The 20016-nt window shown below is 43.0% G+C and overlaps 1 protein-coding gene across 1 annotated transcript in view; it reads right to left on the reverse strand.

Moving 5' to 3' along the window:
* The window catches only part of NTRK2 (neurotrophic receptor tyrosine kinase 2), a 343863-nt gene that overhangs the window by 146004 nt on the left and 177843 nt on the right, over positions 1-20016 (reverse strand). The window contains exon 15 of the mRNA XM_046664639.1: positions 9813-10001. Coding sequence (XP_046520595.1) covers positions 9813-10001 — 189 coding nt within the window. The remainder of the gene's footprint in view (positions 1-9812; positions 10002-20016) is intronic.

Raw genomic sequence — 20016 nt, forward strand, 5'->3', positions numbered from 1 at the left:
GCAAGTCATGTTTTAGGTCCACTCTCTTGCATCAAATATGAGAGAGGGAAATAACGTTAAGCAACACGTATCAATCAACAGAGACCCCTCCCGATCTCACCCCGGCAGATCATGGTGCAGCATCAGAGGGCAGAACTGCTGAGACCACTGCTGCAAGACAGCAGGTAGGTGCCAGCAGTAAGAGGCTCGTTGCCCAGAGTGGGGAAGCTGGGAGACCTCCAAGAGAGGATCACTCTAACACCCAGACTGGGTGCTCGTTAGCAGAAGGGTCTCCTTGGGGAACATCATCCATACCACACAAGTCTCCTCTTTCCAAAAGAGGGCAGAGAATATGGGGACAGCGTGAATTCATCCCCCAACCCAACAACTCCCTCCCATAGATTCCATAGGTGTACCAACACACAGAAGCTCGGCCCTCGATGATACAGAGCTCTTCAAAGAGAACAAAAGGGAGCACTGGGGTGTTGACAGCAAGGACCATGCCCATGTATCAGTTATTAGACCCCATCTGGCGAAGATCTGCTTTAATTAAAAACTAGAGGTCAATGTGTAGGAAGTAGCAGAGAGTTTCACCAGCCCAGACTAGAACCATGACTCAGGAAGTGAATGGCAATCTTATTCCCTTTGCTATGTGGCCATTGTCTCCCTCCCCAAAGCTCAGGAGTTCAGGAAGCTAAGGCAGAGCTACCCATCACCAATCTATTACTAATAAAATGAGTGTTTTCCTCTTCCAAAATGAATGTTGATAAAGGTCTAGGTAGGGCTAAAGGAAAACTAAAATCTTACATGTAAATAGAGGAACTTTACCATCAACTCAAAACAGAAGCTCTTAAGAAGGAGAGAAAACCATAAAAGTGATAGCATTTAAGAAAGAAAAAGATGGTCCTAAATAAGATTCAAGCAGCAATACATATTCATCATTGCTGCTGTGGGTATCAGGAAATGGCATTCATGCAACTAGGAGCTAGGAAGAAATGTGATCATGAGCATCATGGTTCCTGAACCCTGATATGTGGAGAAAAGGAGGGAGGATGGCAGAACGAGATGGGCAAAGGAATTTCTATTTTATGGGTCAGAGGAAGTAAAGCCAAGATAGAGACAATGTGAGACCAGATAGTCCAGGTGGCTGGAGGACTCTATTAATAGAAGGTGAGACAATGAGTCTGTCCCTGGGCAACCAGTTAGTTTCTCTCTGCTCTTTAGCCACAGACTAAAGGCCAACTTACCTGCAAAAGTAAACTCTTTTCAGGAGTAAGGATGGGGATGAGTATTGGGCATGAGCATATAAATGGATCTGAAAATCCATCATTGTTGCAGGAAAACAACTCACGTGGCTGCACAGTGGTGCCATCTCTGCTTATTTGACAAACAGACAGATCATGCAATCTCCTCTAGTAAAGACATTCCCTAATGTGGAGACTAGCTCTTTTGATATAATTAGATAGTGTAGGATTTTATCCTGTTTCCTCTATATCAACCACTTTATTGGAACATTAGGAATATGGCACTCACTCTAAATGCCATCATTATCAAATAATGAGTTTGGGTTCCATTTTAATGCAACCAGAAGGTCAATGGCATGATTAAATAAATGTGCCAAATAATGGCAACAGGATAAAAAGAATGTTGATGTCTACGCCTATTCATAGCATGTACAGTAATGAGAAGAATAATATAGAAACTAGGCAATAGATTATTATTTTGTTTCTAGAATTCTCTCCTTCCCTGTTCAAAATCATACAAATCTAGACTCTTACAAATCACAGGAATCTATCTGTTCTAATTCATTTTTAGAATCTGTCAACTTTAACATTACTGTGAAAAGCGCTAACACTGCCACATTGCTGTATGTCATGCTGTTGACAGGTTCCTCTTGCCAGAGCCCAGTGTAGGCCAGATGCCTGAGAGACCAGAAGAGGAAGCTTTTCATGATGAGAAGACTAGACATTGTTGCGCAGCTACCTCCATCGTGTTTAGGTAAGGCTGAGTGACTAAGGAGAGATTCCTACTCATCAGAGGCCCTTGCACAGCCCAGGGATCCTGGGTGGAAGAAAAGGCATCCCTAAATTGTGGGAACCATATCAGATGTAACCAGCCTGGCCCTTTGAGATCCAGCACACTTAGCTCCCTGAAGGGAGCTAGCTGGCCAGGGCAAAGAACTGGGAGACAAAAAAGGATCATCTGCTTCAGCTGAGCAATAAAATATGTTTGGAATCACCAAGAGTAGTGACCCTCCCCTGGAACGCTCAGCCTGCCGCGGCAGAACAGGGCGACTCGTGCTTTCTGAGTCTTCCCAGCCCTCAACACAGGCCTCACGTCCTCTCTAATACTCGCTGTGTGAGAGCTGAGCTCCTCTGGAGTTAGGATCTCTCTAGCCCAGAACTGGGATGGCAGTCCAGCCCCCCAGCTCTATCATAATCCCTGTGTACCACCAAGCAAATATGAAATCTGCACTGGCAATAATACACCCAGTGTGCTTCCTGTGGACTTGCCTGCACAATCCACAACACATGAACAATTGCTACAGAAATATGAGCAAAACCCAGTTCAAATAAAGGCGAGGGCATTAACAGACTTCACATCACAGGAGAGTGAAAGGACATTCATGAGACGAGAAAGCTGTACATCCAAAGGACATATCAGCAGTTATCTCTATGTCGAAATTACCGGTGAGTTTTTATTTCATCTTTGTTTCTTCTGTTTTCCAAATTTCTTACTGTAACCTATATTGTTTATTTTTATTTTAAAAGTATCTCCTTTTAGGGCACCTGAAGGCATCTTGGGTAATTAAGACTTAATTCTGTCTTACTAGCAGAAATCATCAGGTCTATACCAACTAGGGTGACCATTCCATTGGGGTTTGCCTGGGACTGTCCTGGTTTTAAAACTGAAAGTTCCAGCACATCCTTGTCAGTCCTGGTGGTCACTGTAATACTGACATTCCCTTTTCCTTTAGGCCACAAGTACTGCCTTCTAATTTTTCCTTCCCTGAGGGAGGCCAGGCATTCAGAAACACACAGCATTTTCTCAGCAAAAGGGAGCAGCCTCAGACAGAGGGCAGCATGCATTCAGCATTCCACCCTTTGGGCTGCTGTCTCCATCTCAGGAAGCAGTTCTTGCTCCCAAGTAGGAGCCGAGACTGAGGAGAGAGTCTGCCTTTGTGTTTGGCTATCAGGTTAAAATAAGAACTAGTTCTCTTCCCAGTTCTTTCCTGTCCATGGTATGGAGCAAATTCATCTTACCTGTCTTTCAAGAGAAGCAATAACTACAAGAAAAAGAACATCCAAACAAACCAACCAGCAAATAAGTATGAAGGGCAGCATTACTGTGCGTCTCATCACTAAGGAGAGCTGGCATGATACGTAGTCTGAAAAGAAGCCCAGCCATGGTGGGTTACCCTCTCAGGCTGGCAGAATTAGTAAAGGCAGAGAAAAATCTGCATTTCACTCGGAGAAAACCTGCACTTTGTCATTATAGCTGCCATAAGAATTTGAGTATCACATCCAAGAAAAACTCCCATCCTGCCATCTCTACTTAACTACAGGAAGTACTCAATTGTTCGAACCATCTGGGTAGCAGGAGCTTTGTAGCGGCATAGGAGGCTCCCCTGCATTGGTGTTTGCTGAGCTGATCCTGGTCCACAATCTGTTGGCACATGCAAGAGTGACCCACCGAAACCCAAATGGGAGTGTAGCTTGATTAGATTCATCCTGCTGTTACTCATGCTCCTGTAGGGCTGGGCCTTGGGAAATGCCCAGAACAAATGCATTAGGACCCCGCAGCTGTTGGTATGCTTCCAGCACAGCTCTGATGATTTGGTGAATTACACTGACATGTCCGATGTGTGGGGGATGCATAATTCCACCTTTCTTGGCCAATGATGTGGAAGTACAAACAATTTTCAGAATATCATTATGAGTGTCTCTCTGACCTAAATCCATAATTGTTTTTTCCTTTTCAGCCATCAGATGTAGGATTGGAGTGTTTTCTCTAGGGGGTCGAGGCATCTTATAATCAGGTACTTCTTTTTTGAGAAACAAGTAATATCATCCAGTGGTCAAATGTTAATAAAATGATGGCTCTTACTTTACTTAGTTGTAAATGTGCTTGACACTCGTTTACTAACAAGTCTTCATCTCAGTGGAGTTTGTAACATGGCTTACATTTTAAATGCAATTATGCAGCATGTATTCATTTCCTTTCTTCTAGGGAACTCAAGTTGCTTTTTAAAGCATTGTTTGATAGCTTCTTACCATCTCCTCTGGAGTTGAAAAGAGAATATAATATCAAGCTGTGATAGCTAGCGATGCAGGACTATGGCACCAAGAGGGAAAGAGAATTGGATTGGGACCTACAGAATTTGAGCAATGTGCCATGAAGAGCCCCATGGGATGAGTTGTCAACCGGCATGCCATAAAGGATGCAATTTCTAAGGATCCTAAAATAACTGAATTCTCTCTGTCCTTACACTCTCACTGGGCAGAACGGACTTAGTTTATTTTTAAAGTGCAGGCCATGGCCTTCAAAGGGATATAAACAGTTCCCAAAGCGGCTATTATTTGGCCAATTAAATGCTTAGAAGAAAATATACTTTTGAAAGACAAAATTAATAGGCAAAGGACAGAGGAAAGTGCAACAGCAATTGTTTCTACCTGTTTTTAATCCTATCTCTGACCATCAAAATGGACCATCAGCACAGACTGTGCTGAAGTTTGATGATAACCTTGGGTAACTCTGTGGGCCCTCGTCCTTTGATCTAATGAGTTCCTAGGGTCCTGGGTGTAATGCAGAATTTTTGCTCATGTGTACTCAAAGTAACATTGCAAATATGTTCAAAACCTCTGCAGTTCTGTGAAAAATCTTGCCTCCAGTAACCTCTCCCTGCTGGCGACACAATGATGGTGTGGGTATGGCAGTTGACGGGAGCTGGGGGGTGGCCCATGTGATCTTTTCAACTACTGTTAAAATCCTCCCTCCCTTTATTACGTCTTATTTCCTTAGCCTTAGCTGGTCTATGAATCTGTGCTTAGCTACATAATTGCCTAATAAGCATGTAACCAATGGGAAAACACACACACACATACACACACATGAACTGTAATACCTAGAGAAGTATGGCACACTATGCAGGGAATCAAAAAATAGCCATTCCATTAGAAATGGAATCAAAGTGGGAAAAAGTCAGAATTCTTTATATGCATCTGTCACAGGGAGTTACTAGCCCTAGGTATACTTAGAGGGCATGCTCTGGATGGACAAACACACACAGTACATATTTAGAGACAATTCTCATTTCATTCAGGCCCTAGGCCTAGGGTCCTCACCCATTTACAAGGCTGCTGTAGGAAAGATGCAGTTTTAGGGATGACAATAAGTCTATGGCACTTCCTTTTCCTGGGGGAAAGCTACAACGCATTCCCACCCTTCAAGAGAACCCAAGATTGATGATTCAGGGGTTTTGCTGGTTAGTGTGTTTTTCTTTCCCTTTTGTTCCCTCAGCTCAGAAGGTATGTTTCCATTGTACCCTGTCAAAAATGTTCTCAGCTGTCAAGGAGAGGACAGCGGCGCAGCTGCCCTTAAGCCGAGTTTGTAAATCCTACTGGGGAACCACCCCGTGCTGTCAGATGACGTGGTTTTCAGACACATCTACACAGACTAGTTGAATTAAAGACAAACTGCAGACTTGATGTTGCTGAGCTCCTCAGCTCCATCTTGCCATCCTGATTGATCGAGGAGATGGGTCTATAGTTAAAGTGGCACAGCACTTTGAGCCTTAGTCATTAGAGCACACTGCTTTCTCTTTGGAAGGCAACTTCTTGCTTGGCTAGGTTATAGAAGCTAAGGAGTGACGTCAAGATGTTGTCTGGCCAGAATTTGCAGATAACCATAGAACTCTTCTCCTCCATCAGGCATGGACTTAGCCTCCTTTAGTTCCTGCAGTGACACAGGAGCCTCCAAATACCAAATTATTATCAGGCGGTCTTGGGGGAACCTCTGGGCCCTGCAATAAAGTAGACAGACTTGCTATTGGAAAGTGTTCAGGAGCAATTCAGCCCTGTTCAGATTGATCTAAAATCCTGCAAACAAGCTCTGGACTTCGCAAATGAAAACCTCACATAGCTCCTGAGAGTGGGGACATAATTTATCATCATCTTTCACTTAAATGATCTAACACATCATTTAAAGAAATCAGTTTGATCATGTTATTTTGTTTGTTGTTTTGTTTTTAAAGCAAAGCTGTGCAAATATGGAGGCCATGTGATTTTGGACAAGCCACTTCTGAGCATTGTCTGTAAAATCAGGTGTTTGTATCTATTGACTTTTAAGGTCTACCTCAGGGGGTCACAAACAGGTGGAGGACTGTGGACCAGATCCGACTTGTGGGATGTATTTTACTGATCCCACCCAGTGGTTTCAATCTTGGGAAATTTGCATGAAAGAATAAATGTCCGTTTTCTCTGGACAAATTGGAGTATCTGGTAATACCAGGCTCATGTTCCAGCATGGCCTTCGCTGCCACATGTCGTCTCTGATCTGTCTTGTTTCTCAAGTTGACCTGCCTGACCCCTGTAGGTAATTGGGGTTTAGGACTGTGACTCTAAGCTATCCTATCACTGTACATTGTGATTATATGACGATATCTTAACCACTGGCCTCTCTGATGAGATGCCCGGAAGGCAAGGAACATGCCATCATTATCACTGAATCTCGCTCCTAGCACTGCAGGACTATTGTGGTTGGCCAATAAATATTTAATGAATTGAACTTCACCTTCTATACTAGATTCTCACAGTTCAGTGAAATGAGACTGGGACCACTCTTTGTAAAATCACACATATATTCTAAAGCCAGCATCTTTGAATAGCATATAGCCTTAGGAAAAGAAAGTAAATATGCTGGTTTGAGGCCCAAGCTTCTGATGGGTCCAGAGGTTGGGGTTATATCATCCATGTGATATTCTGCTTTAAGCACATGGGAAAAGCTCTAAACTTTTTCTGAGATCTTCTTAACTTTGTTTTTCAACTTCTAGGAAGAGCCATCCTTTGGAAATTCTTTAGAGGTTAATTTGTAATAATATTCAATGGGAATCAGTTAATTGAAAGGTAAGCTCCCAAAATTTCACGGGCCTATAGCAACAGATCCTATCCATTTTGAAATATTTCAATTTCTGGATGACTACAATTAGGATGTTCAGAAACTATTTTATGTTAAAAGCTTATTTCTGTTAAAATTGTTATCTAAATCTGTTTAAATTGACTAAAATATTGTCAGAAACCTATCTAATAAATGAACTACTACTATGTAGGCAAGCTTAATAGGCAATGAAAGAACAGAGGCAATGAAAAAGACTATGAGTCACCTTGTTACAGTCTGTTAGTAACATGCCAGTAATATGTAGCCACATCTGGTCAACATCTGGCCAACATCAAAAGTACAGCATATGCCACACTATGAAGGAGTAGTTCAACAGACACCGTTTCTGCTCTCCAGGAGCTTACAATCTAACCTAAACAGACTATAGAAACACAGACACAAGAATAGTCATCCTCAGGACTTAAGAAAAGGCAGCAGATACATTGAAGGTAGAGGAAAAAAATACGGAGTAAAGAATGACATTTAAGAAAGGGTGAAGGGGAGGAGAAAAGTGATTGTTTTTGATTTCTATTTCTTTGAAAAAAGATTCATGGAAGATACGTGATTTTGAGTTTTCTTAAAATCATGAAAGACCATATGGCTTGATGCCTAGAAGAAATAAAATTTTCTCTGACTGAGTGACTGGAAACACTGAGCTGAGTAAGGACAGTTGACTGAAGGACCCAGCAAGACTTTATAAAGAAGGAAATGTCAAATGAAGAATCAGTGGTCTGGAGCCCTCTGGTAGAGGACAAAAGGTGAGGGGAGGCTGCAGGTGTCCTCAACTTCTTCCAGTTCCTTCTAACTGGGGGTGGCAATAGAGTGGTTGAGCCACAAAAGCAAGATTCCTCCAAAAGAACTAAAATGTCTAATACAAAACCTTTGCAAAAGTCTCCACGGACTCTAGATTAAGGAAATCACCTTTAGAAATTTCTTATGGGATTTGCGAGAGAAAAAACCACTTCCAGATAGAACCACAGATCCAGCAGACATCTAGTCCACTTTCTTCTATAGAATCTCTTTTTTATTTGTTTGTTTTCTTTCTTGTTCACTTGTTCATTGTTTCTTATTGGAGTTGTTGGGCTGGTGCTATCTACTTGATTATTCTGCTTTATCTCTCCTCCATTGACAAAGGAAAGCAAACTTTTGAGGACAGGTTGATTTTAGTGACTCTCAATTATAATACAGCCTCAAGCTAACTGAAGTGCATCATACAGCTTGGTACTGGTGGTGACAGGGGTGTCAAAGTACTCTGTTCTTAAGGAGAACAATCAAAATTATGACAGATTCTCCCACTGCGTTATCTTGCTTTGCCTTCTTCAATATTTGAATGTTATGCATGCCAGAGCATATCAAGGACATTTGAAGGATGCTTATGTCAACAAAGAATGCACATTTTAAGCAATGCCTCCATACATCTTATTCACAATATAATGACAATATTAAGATTAATAGTATCTTGATTCCAAATAATACCTTTTATTTCAAGGAGTTCAATATTCTTCGCATATGCTATTTTAATTATCTTGTCATATTACATCTTCAACTGAAATCTATGGGGTTTCAAGTCTCACACATTACAAGCTTGTAACACTGTTCTTCCTAATGATTAAATTCAAATCCAATATTAAATATGCTTTGGGATACATTTGAATGAATAGGAGGAAATTACAAGTATTTCCTTATATATGAACAGATCTGATACTCATTGCTAAGCCCCCTTATCTCATGAAAGTTTTTAGTGGAAAATCAGTCCCCAAAGCCTAACCTTGTAATAGTCTTATCTTACTTCCGAGGCAGGCCAAGGAAACAGTGCTTAAGATGGGATAAGAACATGCAAATAGACATAAGGTGCCCACTCATCAGTGCCAGGGAACCCCTGGGACCTGGGCCACCTGTTGTTCTAGCCCTCATCGCCCCTTATTCACATGTGAGGGAAGGTCTGGAGTTTCAATAGCATAAGGCTGTTTGTCCACTGTGGTTTTATTTTTTGTTGTCCTTAAGGCTGTGCTCCACTTTTTATATATGAGCAGTGGCTCAGAAGATAAGATTAGATTCTCTGAGAAAACTCCCAAGCTTCCCAACAGAGATTAATGAGTTAATTTGGTTTGGAGAAATATAAGTCAGCATACTTAACATGCATATCATTGCTCTAGTGTCTCTTTGCTTTCATGGCATCATGATGAGTATCATGCTGGGAACTAGGACTGAGCAAAGAATACAAAACTACCAAAATTGATACCACCTGACACAACACTTTCCTGACTATCTCTGGTGTATATTTTAAGGACTTTCAATAAACCAAATTTAAATTCCAACAATCGCCTGTCTTCCATAACTGACGCATGTGCATTCTAATGACACGTCTGGTTTCTGTCTCTATCTTTTTCATGGTAAGCATGCCTCAATTCCAACTTCATGTTGACAAATGCTTTTGGAAAATGGATCCCAAGAGAAGTCAGTAACTGCCCCCAGTTCCAAGCTCAGCAGGAGACACACCCTGAGAATTCCATAAACAACAAACTAAAAGCTCTAATCTGTCGGCCCAAAGCCCCAAGAATTCTCAGACATTTCAGTGCCCCCTCCCCTCAGTCACCCTGGTTAGACACTCTGACAAATATACTTGATGATACAGCTATGCAGCACATGGGCCGATAAGTATTAACAGCTGTACTTACATGTGTCTGGCTTGAGTTGACTATTGGTGATGCCGAAGTACTGGGGATTTTCAATGACAGGAATCTTGGTCATTCCAATAATGACGGCATCGGGGCCGCCCTCTGAAGATGATGGGGTATTACTCCCATTGGAGATGTGGTGGAGCGGGCTGGCAGAGTCATCATCATTGCTGATAACTGAAGCTGGACCTGGAGTTGGAAACATGCATATTCACCTGTAATTTTTAATGCTTTTATTGAGCTATAATTCACATACACGAAACTCACCCACTTAAGGTGTACAAGTGAGTGGGTATTGGCGTACTTAGAGTTGTGCAACCATCACTACAACCTAATTTTAGGACACTTTCATCATTCCAATTAGCAATCCCTCCCCATTCAACCCACTCTCAGCCCTGGGCATCCATGAATTTACTTTCAATCTGTATGGACTTACCTATTCTGGACATTTCATATAAATGAAATCATATAATATGTAATCTTTTGGGACAAGCTTCTTTCCCTTAGCATAATGTTTTTAAGGTTCATTCATGTTGTAGCATGTGTCATTACTTTATTCCTTCTTATTGCCAAATAATATTCCATTGTATGGATATGCCACATTTTGTTGATCCATTCATCATTTGATGGACATTTGGGTTATTTCAACTTTTTGGCTATTATGAACAATGCTGCTATGAGCCTTTGTGTACAAGTCTTTGAGTGGACAGACATTTTCCTTTTTCTTGGGTGAAATTGCTGCGTCATGTGGTAACTCTGTGTTTAACATTTTGAGGAAATGCCAAACTGTTTCCCAAAGTGGTCGCACCATTTTATATTCCCACCAGCAATGTGTGAGGGTTCCAATTTCTTTGCTTCTTTCTCCTGTATTTAATATGCAGCTTTCCCTTCTGCTCTCTGAACATCGTTAGAACACTCTCTCACCGAAATGCCCAGCGTGCATGTAGGACTCCTGTTTCACAGTGTGCTGAAAGATGTACTACGAGTTCAAGATCTGAGCTCTTTTCCACTCTTTGGACAAGTCACTTACCTTCTTTGTGGCTCTATCTCCACTTACATTTGTAAAATGTGCAAAATGGTACGTGTTTGTTATTTTATGAGACTAGAATGAGACTACTGCTATGAAAATATATTGCAAATTGAAATGGCTTCACAAATAGGAATTACTACTAGGTATTATTAAATGAACTTACAACTGGTGGAATAGAATTACATTGGACTGTCCTGCTACTTTGTTCTTCTTTCTGTATATTCTGTCAGTAGCTGCATCACTTTTGTGTACAAAATAGAGGGTCAATCCCACGGCGAAGTTACCTACTTTGCCTTTAGCCGAAATGTTATTTGTAGAGTCATTCCATGGATATCTTTATACTAAAGCAATAACCATAGCATTTCCCATACAAAACTTAAACTTTTTAGCACGCTCTCAGAATGCATATGCCCACAAATATGATTTACTACGTCTTGTCTAAACGATTTATCCATTGACCACTAAACCTATACTGTTTGCAACCAAAAATAGATTCACAAAGATAAAAATCTACAGGAAAGCTTCAAAACAATTAAGATCTCAGTGGCTCATGACAAATGCTGCATACATGAAAAGTACTCAAATCCCCGTAGACATTTATTTTTATTTATTTATTTATTTTTTTTTAAGATTTTTATTATTTCCTTTTTCTCCCCAAAGCCCCCCGGTACATAGTTGAATATTCTTCGTTGTGGGTCCTTCTAGTTGTGGCATGTGGGACGCTGCCTCAGCGTGGTCTGATGAGCAGTGCCATGTCCGTGCCCAGGATTCGAACCGACGAAACACTGGGCCGCCTGCAGCAGAGCGCGCGAACTTAACCACTTGGCCACGGGGCCAGCCCCCCGTAGACATTTATTTTTATTACACATGTTTCTGCAGTGTACTGAATGGGCGCAGCATCCCACAGAAGGCAACCACTGGCTAGGGCTACTGAAGGAAAGGATAAGGAGGAAAGACAAAAGGAATATGCAGCCAAGGCAAATGCCTACTAGGGTAGGAAAGTCTGAATCACAGCTTTCTGAGGAAGGGAATGTGTTTCCATGCAGCCCGCCAGGATGCAGGTTTCAGCACCTCCATCCATTCCCTACCTTGTCCGTCCCACTTAACTATTGCAGTAAGAAGAACAGCAATTCTAAAAACAAAAGGTTTTCTGTCACACATTTTTGAATCCCCTTGAAATGTCATGCTAATCTATCCCCCAACCTCAAGAGTCATTTCTCCCCCATATGGGGATTATCACAGCGTGTAGTGATAACAATTGGATATTCCCCAGCTGGCTGAATCTTAAACAAACTATGCAGGAGGCAGCCAACTGCTATTCTAGGTAATTTTTTAAAGCATTCTCTCAAGGGGATGTGCATTTAAGTTGCCTTTAATGATACACTCTGGCTTAATTCTGCAAACAAGTCCTCACACTGCCAATTTAGAAGCCACAGAACACTCAGAGGAAGAAAGCACACCAGTTATGCCCATCTTGTGCCTAGCTTGCTGGCATTAGCCAAGAGTGGAACTTCTGCCAAGAATAGCTACGAAGACAAGTTATTTCTCGTATCCTTACCCATCCTGTTTTATGATTTGCTTTCTGACAGCCCTAGATCACCCAGAGCTTAAGCCCAGAGATGGAAAATGGAAATGTGTTATGCTAAGGTTTCTGCATCTTGTCAATAAAACCTTCCCACTGCTGGCTCCCTCGCTGTGTTCCTGGTGCAGCTGTTCCCCCTTCCGAGGTTACCAAAGCACGCTACTGCCTGAGCTCCCTGAGGGGGTGCAGTCAAGGCCACACCTTTCTCAACGGAATCCAGGCTGCACATTTGCACCCCGAAATGCAGGAGTTGTCATGTTCAAATACTCCGCGTGCCGTCAGAAGACCCACCATATTTGCTTCAGGAGCCCCTGCAATGATTAGAAACGCACTGATCCCAGTTGCTCTCTTCTCTGAGTCTCCTCTGGCTCAGGTCAGGCTATCAACATTCCCGGAGCATGCAATCATTTTAGAGCAGGTCGATACCTAGAAGACAGTGTTGAGATTCCTCCAGGAAGTTGGGCTCTGAATCATCTGCCATGTACACCGTGGAGCCCTGATTTAAAGAGTGCAACCAAAGGACTTGCTCTTTGCTTCTCTTGCTCCATCAAAGAACAGCCTGTCCTTTCCTTGGCCTCTCAGAGTAAAATCCCCGAATCTGAGGTAACAGATCTCAAGGGAATGGGCCCTCTGTTTGGGGGAAAAAATTTTAAGCATAGCAGCAGTGTAAAGCACCGGAGGTAATTTTTCAAAAGCCTTTTCACTTTGCCAGAAGGTCACTACTGACAAATCTGAACAACATATAAACCTCAACAATTTATCAAGTGGAATATTAATTCAAGTGCTGTTTTCTTCATTATCAATGTTCCAAATCCTGGAAGATTGATGTCGCTGGCAAGGCTGCAGGGATTCAGCCCATTTTTCTCTGAACATTTTGATCTAATGGAGCACAGCAAAGTTGGGAAGGGGGGAAAGCTCTTGGCAGGGACAATGAATGTCTATATACTGTGACAGCAGCCTGTCTGTGCACATCACGGGATGTGTCTGTGGGTGTCTATGCATGTGCTCGAGGAGACACCACAAAAAGACAGACAGAAGAAGAGTTGGGGCACATCACTACGTGTTATAAGAAATTCATAAGAGGACTAGAAAAAATGTCTTATGTTAATAAAAAGTTTTAAATTGCTAGGTCTGTGCAACTGGCTGGGTTTGGGGTAGATAGCTCTAATTACTGAGCTGACAAATAGGAGCTTTGTCTGGAAACATTTTTAGCCCATTTTAATTTTAATATGTCTCCAGTGCAAAGAGGCAAGCTTCTTTTATCAGAGCTGCTGGGTAACATATCCTGCACGTATCGCTTTGCAGACATTTCTAAGCCCAACTTAGATTTATTTTCCTGTGATAAGAACAGATGATGGTCATCTGGGAAAGGCGTTTCCTTCTCTTGAGACCAAAAATGCGGTCAAGGTGAGGGGAGAGATTATCGTTCTTGGGCCGCTGTATTAACCGTATCTTGTCTTTTCTGTATTCTTGTGTTTCAACATCTGGGGCCTTGCTGACCCTGGAGAGACTGCCCCTTCCAGGGAGAGCCAGTTCCTAGAGCCAGTCAACAACTCACCTGCCAGTGTACTTGTCATATGCAAACCGACCAATCCATAGTCTACACCGCCAACCACATTCCTTATCAGGCATCATACTCCAAGCCACTGTCCACATGTCCTTTCACCCTGAACCAGGTACCAGACACCTTGGGATGCCCCTACACCCCAGAGTCCTCTGAAGTCACTCAAACTAGCCAATCCTAAACCTGCCTCCTCTGCCCCACTCATCCCTTCCTGCAGAAAGCACAATGGAGCCTCTTATCTGCGGTTTCCCTTCACTCCTTCTGCCTCCTGACTGGCCCAGGGGCTGCCCCCATGTGTCCCCCTCCTCCACGACATGGTGTGTCCCTTCCCTTGGGAACCGTGAGTAACAAACTGTCTTTTCACTGGCTGTTGTCTCCTGACCTGTTGGCCTCACTCTACCTAAATAACAATAAAACCCACATTTTAAAGTGGCAGCACCTCTGATGAACTGTAGCTGAAAGAATAATTCTGAAGGCGGCTCTCTGCTGTGGCCTAAAAGGGTGAAACTCTGTTTTTGAAGCTTTCCTGGAACACGCGCCTCTCTACAGGGCAAACTGGTCTGGAAACTGTTTAGGTGGTTCTGGAGGTTTGCTGTTTAGTGGAGGGAAGACCCCCTCTCACATTGCTACTGTGGGAGAGTTTATCACTCGACACCCCTGTCACCACCACACATGGAGCACAAGACTTACCCCAGGGCACCTGTAAGACCGTCCAAGCAGGGCAGTCTCTCTGGTATCGGCAAAGTGACTGTGACCAGCTGTATCTGAAATTTGCCCCCAGGGAGTGGCTGACAAGTCCAGGGCTGGTTGAGCTCAACATTCCAACTTTGCCACATCTCTGCCTTCCTTTCGCTGGTCAGGAGCTTTTACCTTGGAATTCATGGGGCTTATAAGGGTTGGGGTGACGTTTCCCCTCTCTGGCTCAGTCTGCTTTGGCCTGCCACCTCTGGGCTCAGCCCACTGGACATTTTGGATCACTGGCAGGACATCAGTAAAGGCTATCCAGTAGGAAAGATCTGATATCAGGCTCAAAAATGGAAAGGAAACGTGATTCCTTGTATGGATGGGATGAACATGTAGGGGGCAGATGGCTCAAACCTGGAAGTCTCCATGACACTGGTACCCTGGCCCTATTTTACAATTTTACCTATAGCCAACCTCGCTATCAAAATAAATACTAACCAGAAGATGCTCTAGATGGGGCCAGATCTTGGAAACACATACGCAAGATGTAAGGCAATCTGCCTTTTCATGCCTTCTAAGCAATTCCTGTCCATTGTTTCTCTACCCATAGAAAATGCTGAGCAAATTGGAGGTCCCGGGATGTCACACCTGATTTCAATCCTAGTGATGAGCTACATTCTCTGTAGTCATTTGGGAAGCTACAAACTCTGCTTTTCAATTGTCAGCACATGGTCTAAATGCAAGGAATAGAATGCAATCAAGCACAAATCATAGTGTGTGGACCTTAGAGTCTTGTTTTGAAAGAGAAATGGTCATAAATGAACAGCTGATTTCCCAATTCAGACATTTATTTCATCTTGGCCAATGGAAGAAAGTTAAGAACCCAACTTGTCTAGACATGAATGTTCAGCCAACTATTTGCTGCACATGGAGTGGTAGTGAGGTGCATTTATTCCTCAAGCTTCTTAAAAATGCATCACCAACCTAGAGCTGCATGACCGTTGACCCTTCTCCATAGGAGAAAAACGAGTTAACGTCAAAAATACAAAACCACTCACTGAACTCAATTAGCAAAAGTAACGCCTTTTCTGGAAAAATTCTAGGCCTCTTTCTTCAGCAAATCAGAAACCAGGAATGCAGAAAATGAATGAAGGGCCAAGAAGTATGAAGAAAGGGGTCGAAGCAGGTTCATCTGAATTAAACAACACAAACTCATTACTTATCCAAAGAAGGAGTGAGTAACTACTTACCAACACCTTGTCTTGATTTTACTTTCCCAAATCCAAACCATGAGAAATCTGAAAACCACAACAAAACACAAAATAAACTTCGAAAGAGAAGCGTAAACCAGACGCACACAGCGCTGTCCCTAGTGACATAGTGGACTCCCTGAAAAAGCTCCACTGCGGACCGAAGCTTCCTCTCGAACACCTGGAGACTAACTGTTGGATTTGTATGTAAAGATTTATTTCTCATCCTGAGAACATGGAGGTTGGAATCAGATAAGAGACAGCAGCCTGTCTTTGAGAAAAATGGCCCATACCCAGCGTTAAGGGCTGGGAGCAGTTTTCTTTCTTTCTCACGTTCTCTTTCCCTCACGTATCGCGGCAGCTAACAGGAGAGCTACAGGGGCGAAGACACGCGATGCATTTGACAAATGCACGATGGTTCTGAACCACAGCCACGTGGAAAAATAATAAGAGAAAACAGATTTTTTTCTGGAGCTGAGACAGGCAGCAAAAAGAGGAACATGAAATCCTGTGGGAGAACTGACGCTTGGGCTGGATGGGGATTCAGGAGGAAAAAAGGGGGATCTTAATTCTACACAGATTCCACTACTGACTTGCTGTGTGATGGTGGCCAGCTCACAGCAGCTCTGTGCCTCTTACAACCCAATGCTCCACAAGGCACAGGGAAGGAAAGGTCTGCCACATGTTTGGAGGTCCTTCAGGGAATAAAGCCACAGTGAAATGCCTATTTGTTTCCTGGGCCTGACTGTTCGCTTCTAGGTGATTTCCACTGGGTTCAAAGCAAATTCTGCCCAGCAGGGAAATCCCTGGATGCCAGGCCGATAAAGGGAATGGAGCCCAAACAAGTAACTGTGTTTCTCAGCAATTTAGATCTATAACGATTTTTACAGGCAGTTAGGATAAAGAGCTATGCAGAAGAAGAGCCAATTTAAAAGAAACAATGTATACAAAAACTCTTCGCACACTCAAAATGCCTTACAAAGTTGCTGTCATGATGACTGTTTTTGAGTATGTTTAGCATTTCCTTCCCTGGTGGTCTACAACGTCAGCTCTCCCAACTCTCAGTGTTTTTCCTTCTCATTTGTGTTCCTCCAGATGCCTTCCTCCAGGTTTGAGAAGACAGAAGACGGGATGGAGGTCTGGCTTCTCTCCAATGCCAGATCGCGATAATGCCTTTGCACAACAGACACTGGACCTCGTTCACGGGGTCCTCTTTTGCGCGAGGCAGGGCTGCGCCTGTGGATTTCTTAGTTACCGCTAATCCCTTTCAAAACGAGTGTATTTTCCTACTGGTCACCTTTTGTTTTTTTATATTCGTTTGATTCATATAGTTTACATCAACCTGAAGATTGGATTTTTTAAGATTGCTTTTTTCACTTGAGTATTTTTTCAAACTCATGTTTCTCTCCTACAGAGAACCCACCAAAGGACAATGCCACAGCAGTCCCTCACTGATTACACGTTTCAGATGACTGTCAATCATTAACTATAATAAACACAACCTCAATGAACATCACACATCTTAGGTGCTCCAACCCCCATTTTCAAAAGTCATTCCCTCAGGATAAATCCTAGAAATGGAATGACTGGATCAAAAGCGATGAATATTGTTAAGGTTCTCAACACGTGATAAATGGCTTTCCCATTCTATCCGGTCTGACTTTCACCAACAGCGTGTGAGAGAGTAGGAGTGGATTTTCAAGTTTCACCCAGTGGGAAAGCTAAGGGTGAACCAGTTCCTTCCTCCATCCTGCCTTTGGTGTATCCACCTAACTGAACAGGGACCTGGTAAGTACGCCCTGGTATCTGTGCCACACAGACCATGCACACCCCACGTCTCCTCGGCTCATGTTTGTTAGGGGTGCAGTAAGGAGAACCGCAGATATATAAAGAATCAGGACCCCTCTTATTTGTGCAGCCATTATAATTCACTGACTGCTCCCCCACCAGACACCTGTCCCTTAGTCCTCAGCCAAGCCCTGTAATATATCATCTTCAGTTCATTGACAGGAATTGAGACACAGAGAGGTGACAGACTTAGCAAAGGTCACAGATCACAGTGACTGAGAAGCCAAATCCAAGATTTTTCATTCTTCCATAGTTGCCTTTTCAAGCCTCCAAGATGTTTAGCCAAAATTAGCCCAGGTTTACAACATGACAATCAGGATTCAATTTTACATATGGAAAAGGACTATAAGTAGTCATTCGTTCTCACTTACTGATTCAGCAGGCATAGGAGAGGAATCAAAGAGAAATAAGCTTCATGACCTACCCTCAAGGAGCTTACAATCGAGGGTCAGCTATCCTAGAGGTATGTCCAGGGTGTGCGGGAACTTAGAGGAGGAACATCTACCCCAGTCTGGGGGACGGGGTGTCAAGAGAGAGTTCTCTGGCTTCTGGATGACAGATTAGAATTAGCCAGGAACTGGGGAAAGTAGAGGGCAGCATTCTCATGGTATGCAGTCCAGTTGCTGCTAGAGTGGGGAGCAGCGCATGTGTCAAGGAGCTGATGCAGCTGGAAAGGGGGGTAAACTGAGAAACATGAGCAAGAGCCAAGTCAAGAGTTTGGATTCTTTTGTGTGTGTGAGAGGAAGATTGGCCCTGAGCTAATATCTGTTGCCAATCCTCCTCTTTTTGCTTGAGGAAGATTGTCATTGAGCTAACATCTGTGCCAATCTTCCTCTATTTTATGTGGGTTGCCACCACAGCGTGGCTTGACAACTGGTGCTATGTCGGTGCCTGGGATCCGAACCTGCAAAACCCAGGCCATTGAAGCAGAGCACACAGACTTAACCATTATGCTGCTGGGCTGGCCCCAAGGTTTGGATTTTATAATGGAAATTGCAGGTAGCCACCCACTACCACCACCACCAAAAAGATTCTCAGGCCAGGCAGTAACATGATGGATATTAATTTTAGCAAATGGCTGCAGGGTAGAAACAGAATTATGAGAGGGAAAGGCTGAGAGCAAGAGACTGGTTAAGGAGGCTTCTAGAGAGATCAAGGTGTGAGATAATTGTGTGTGAACCAGCACTGGGGAGGTGGCACAGAGAAGTGAAGGGGATGGCTGTCAGGCATATTTAGGAGAATCAATAGGACTTGGCAATTGATAGCAAGTTCAGGGGAGGAGGGGTGTGAACAATGAAGGTTTTGGGTTTGGACAATGAGACCCATGGTGCTGATTCCCACAGCATCTCCAAGGACCTTAGAAGGGAAACAGGCTTGGGGATTAAACTGACAGCACGGGTGTTGGGCACAAATCGCAAATAAGTTGTCCACGTGGAGAAAATGTCAAGCGGAAACAGCCAGTGTTTGGACTCAGGTCTGGAGCTCAGTACATAAGTCTAATACCCAAAGTGGATTTGCCCAAGTTCTGGAGCTCACTGTTGAACTGGAAAATGGAAGCTGGACACTGTACCTAGGAGGACATATTTCCTCTTTGGGCACACAAAACTCTCTTTTTTGTCAGGCACAAATGAGAGGGCATCCGACTGAGGCTATCTTTGACAAACTTATTCCTAAATTGCTAAAATATTTCTAAGTTCTTTTTGACAGAAACACAATTATTATGTAAGAGAGAACACAATCTTCTTGACCACAGCCCAGAGTACTTGGAAAATTTAACTGACCAGATATGGCAGGGTCGCATTGGGACCTACCCCCCACCGCCAAAGCTGTCCCTTGTTCACAGGTCTTTCTTGATGAATTTAAGTAGTGTTAAAACCTTTGTACTAAATTTCACCAGCAAATTTTCCCACAAGGCCAAAGAGAAACAATTTCTCAATTTCCTGTGATGTCTCACCCATTGGGAGTAGAGTCCTGCCAAACATTCTTTTATTTTCTGTTAAATAAGAGACACTTTATTCACTGCAAAATAAAGGGCCCCTTCAAAAGCAAATGTAGCTGCAGAGAGCATAAAGGAACTCCTCCTTTTGGAATCTAGACCAACAAAGACTCCGAATTATGAAATTAACCAATTAAATCCATCTCGTATTGAAGAAAGTTCAACCTTTGCTGACTGGAGAAGAGGAATGCAGGAAAAGACAGCATATTAACACATGAACAACTCTAAGACAAGACTTAGCCTAAATAAA

This window comes from Equus quagga, chromosome 6, assembly GCF_021613505.1.
Source record: "Equus quagga isolate Etosha38 chromosome 6, UCLA_HA_Equagga_1.0, whole genome shotgun sequence".
Lineage (NCBI taxonomy): Eukaryota > Metazoa > Chordata > Mammalia > Perissodactyla > Equidae > Equus > Equus quagga.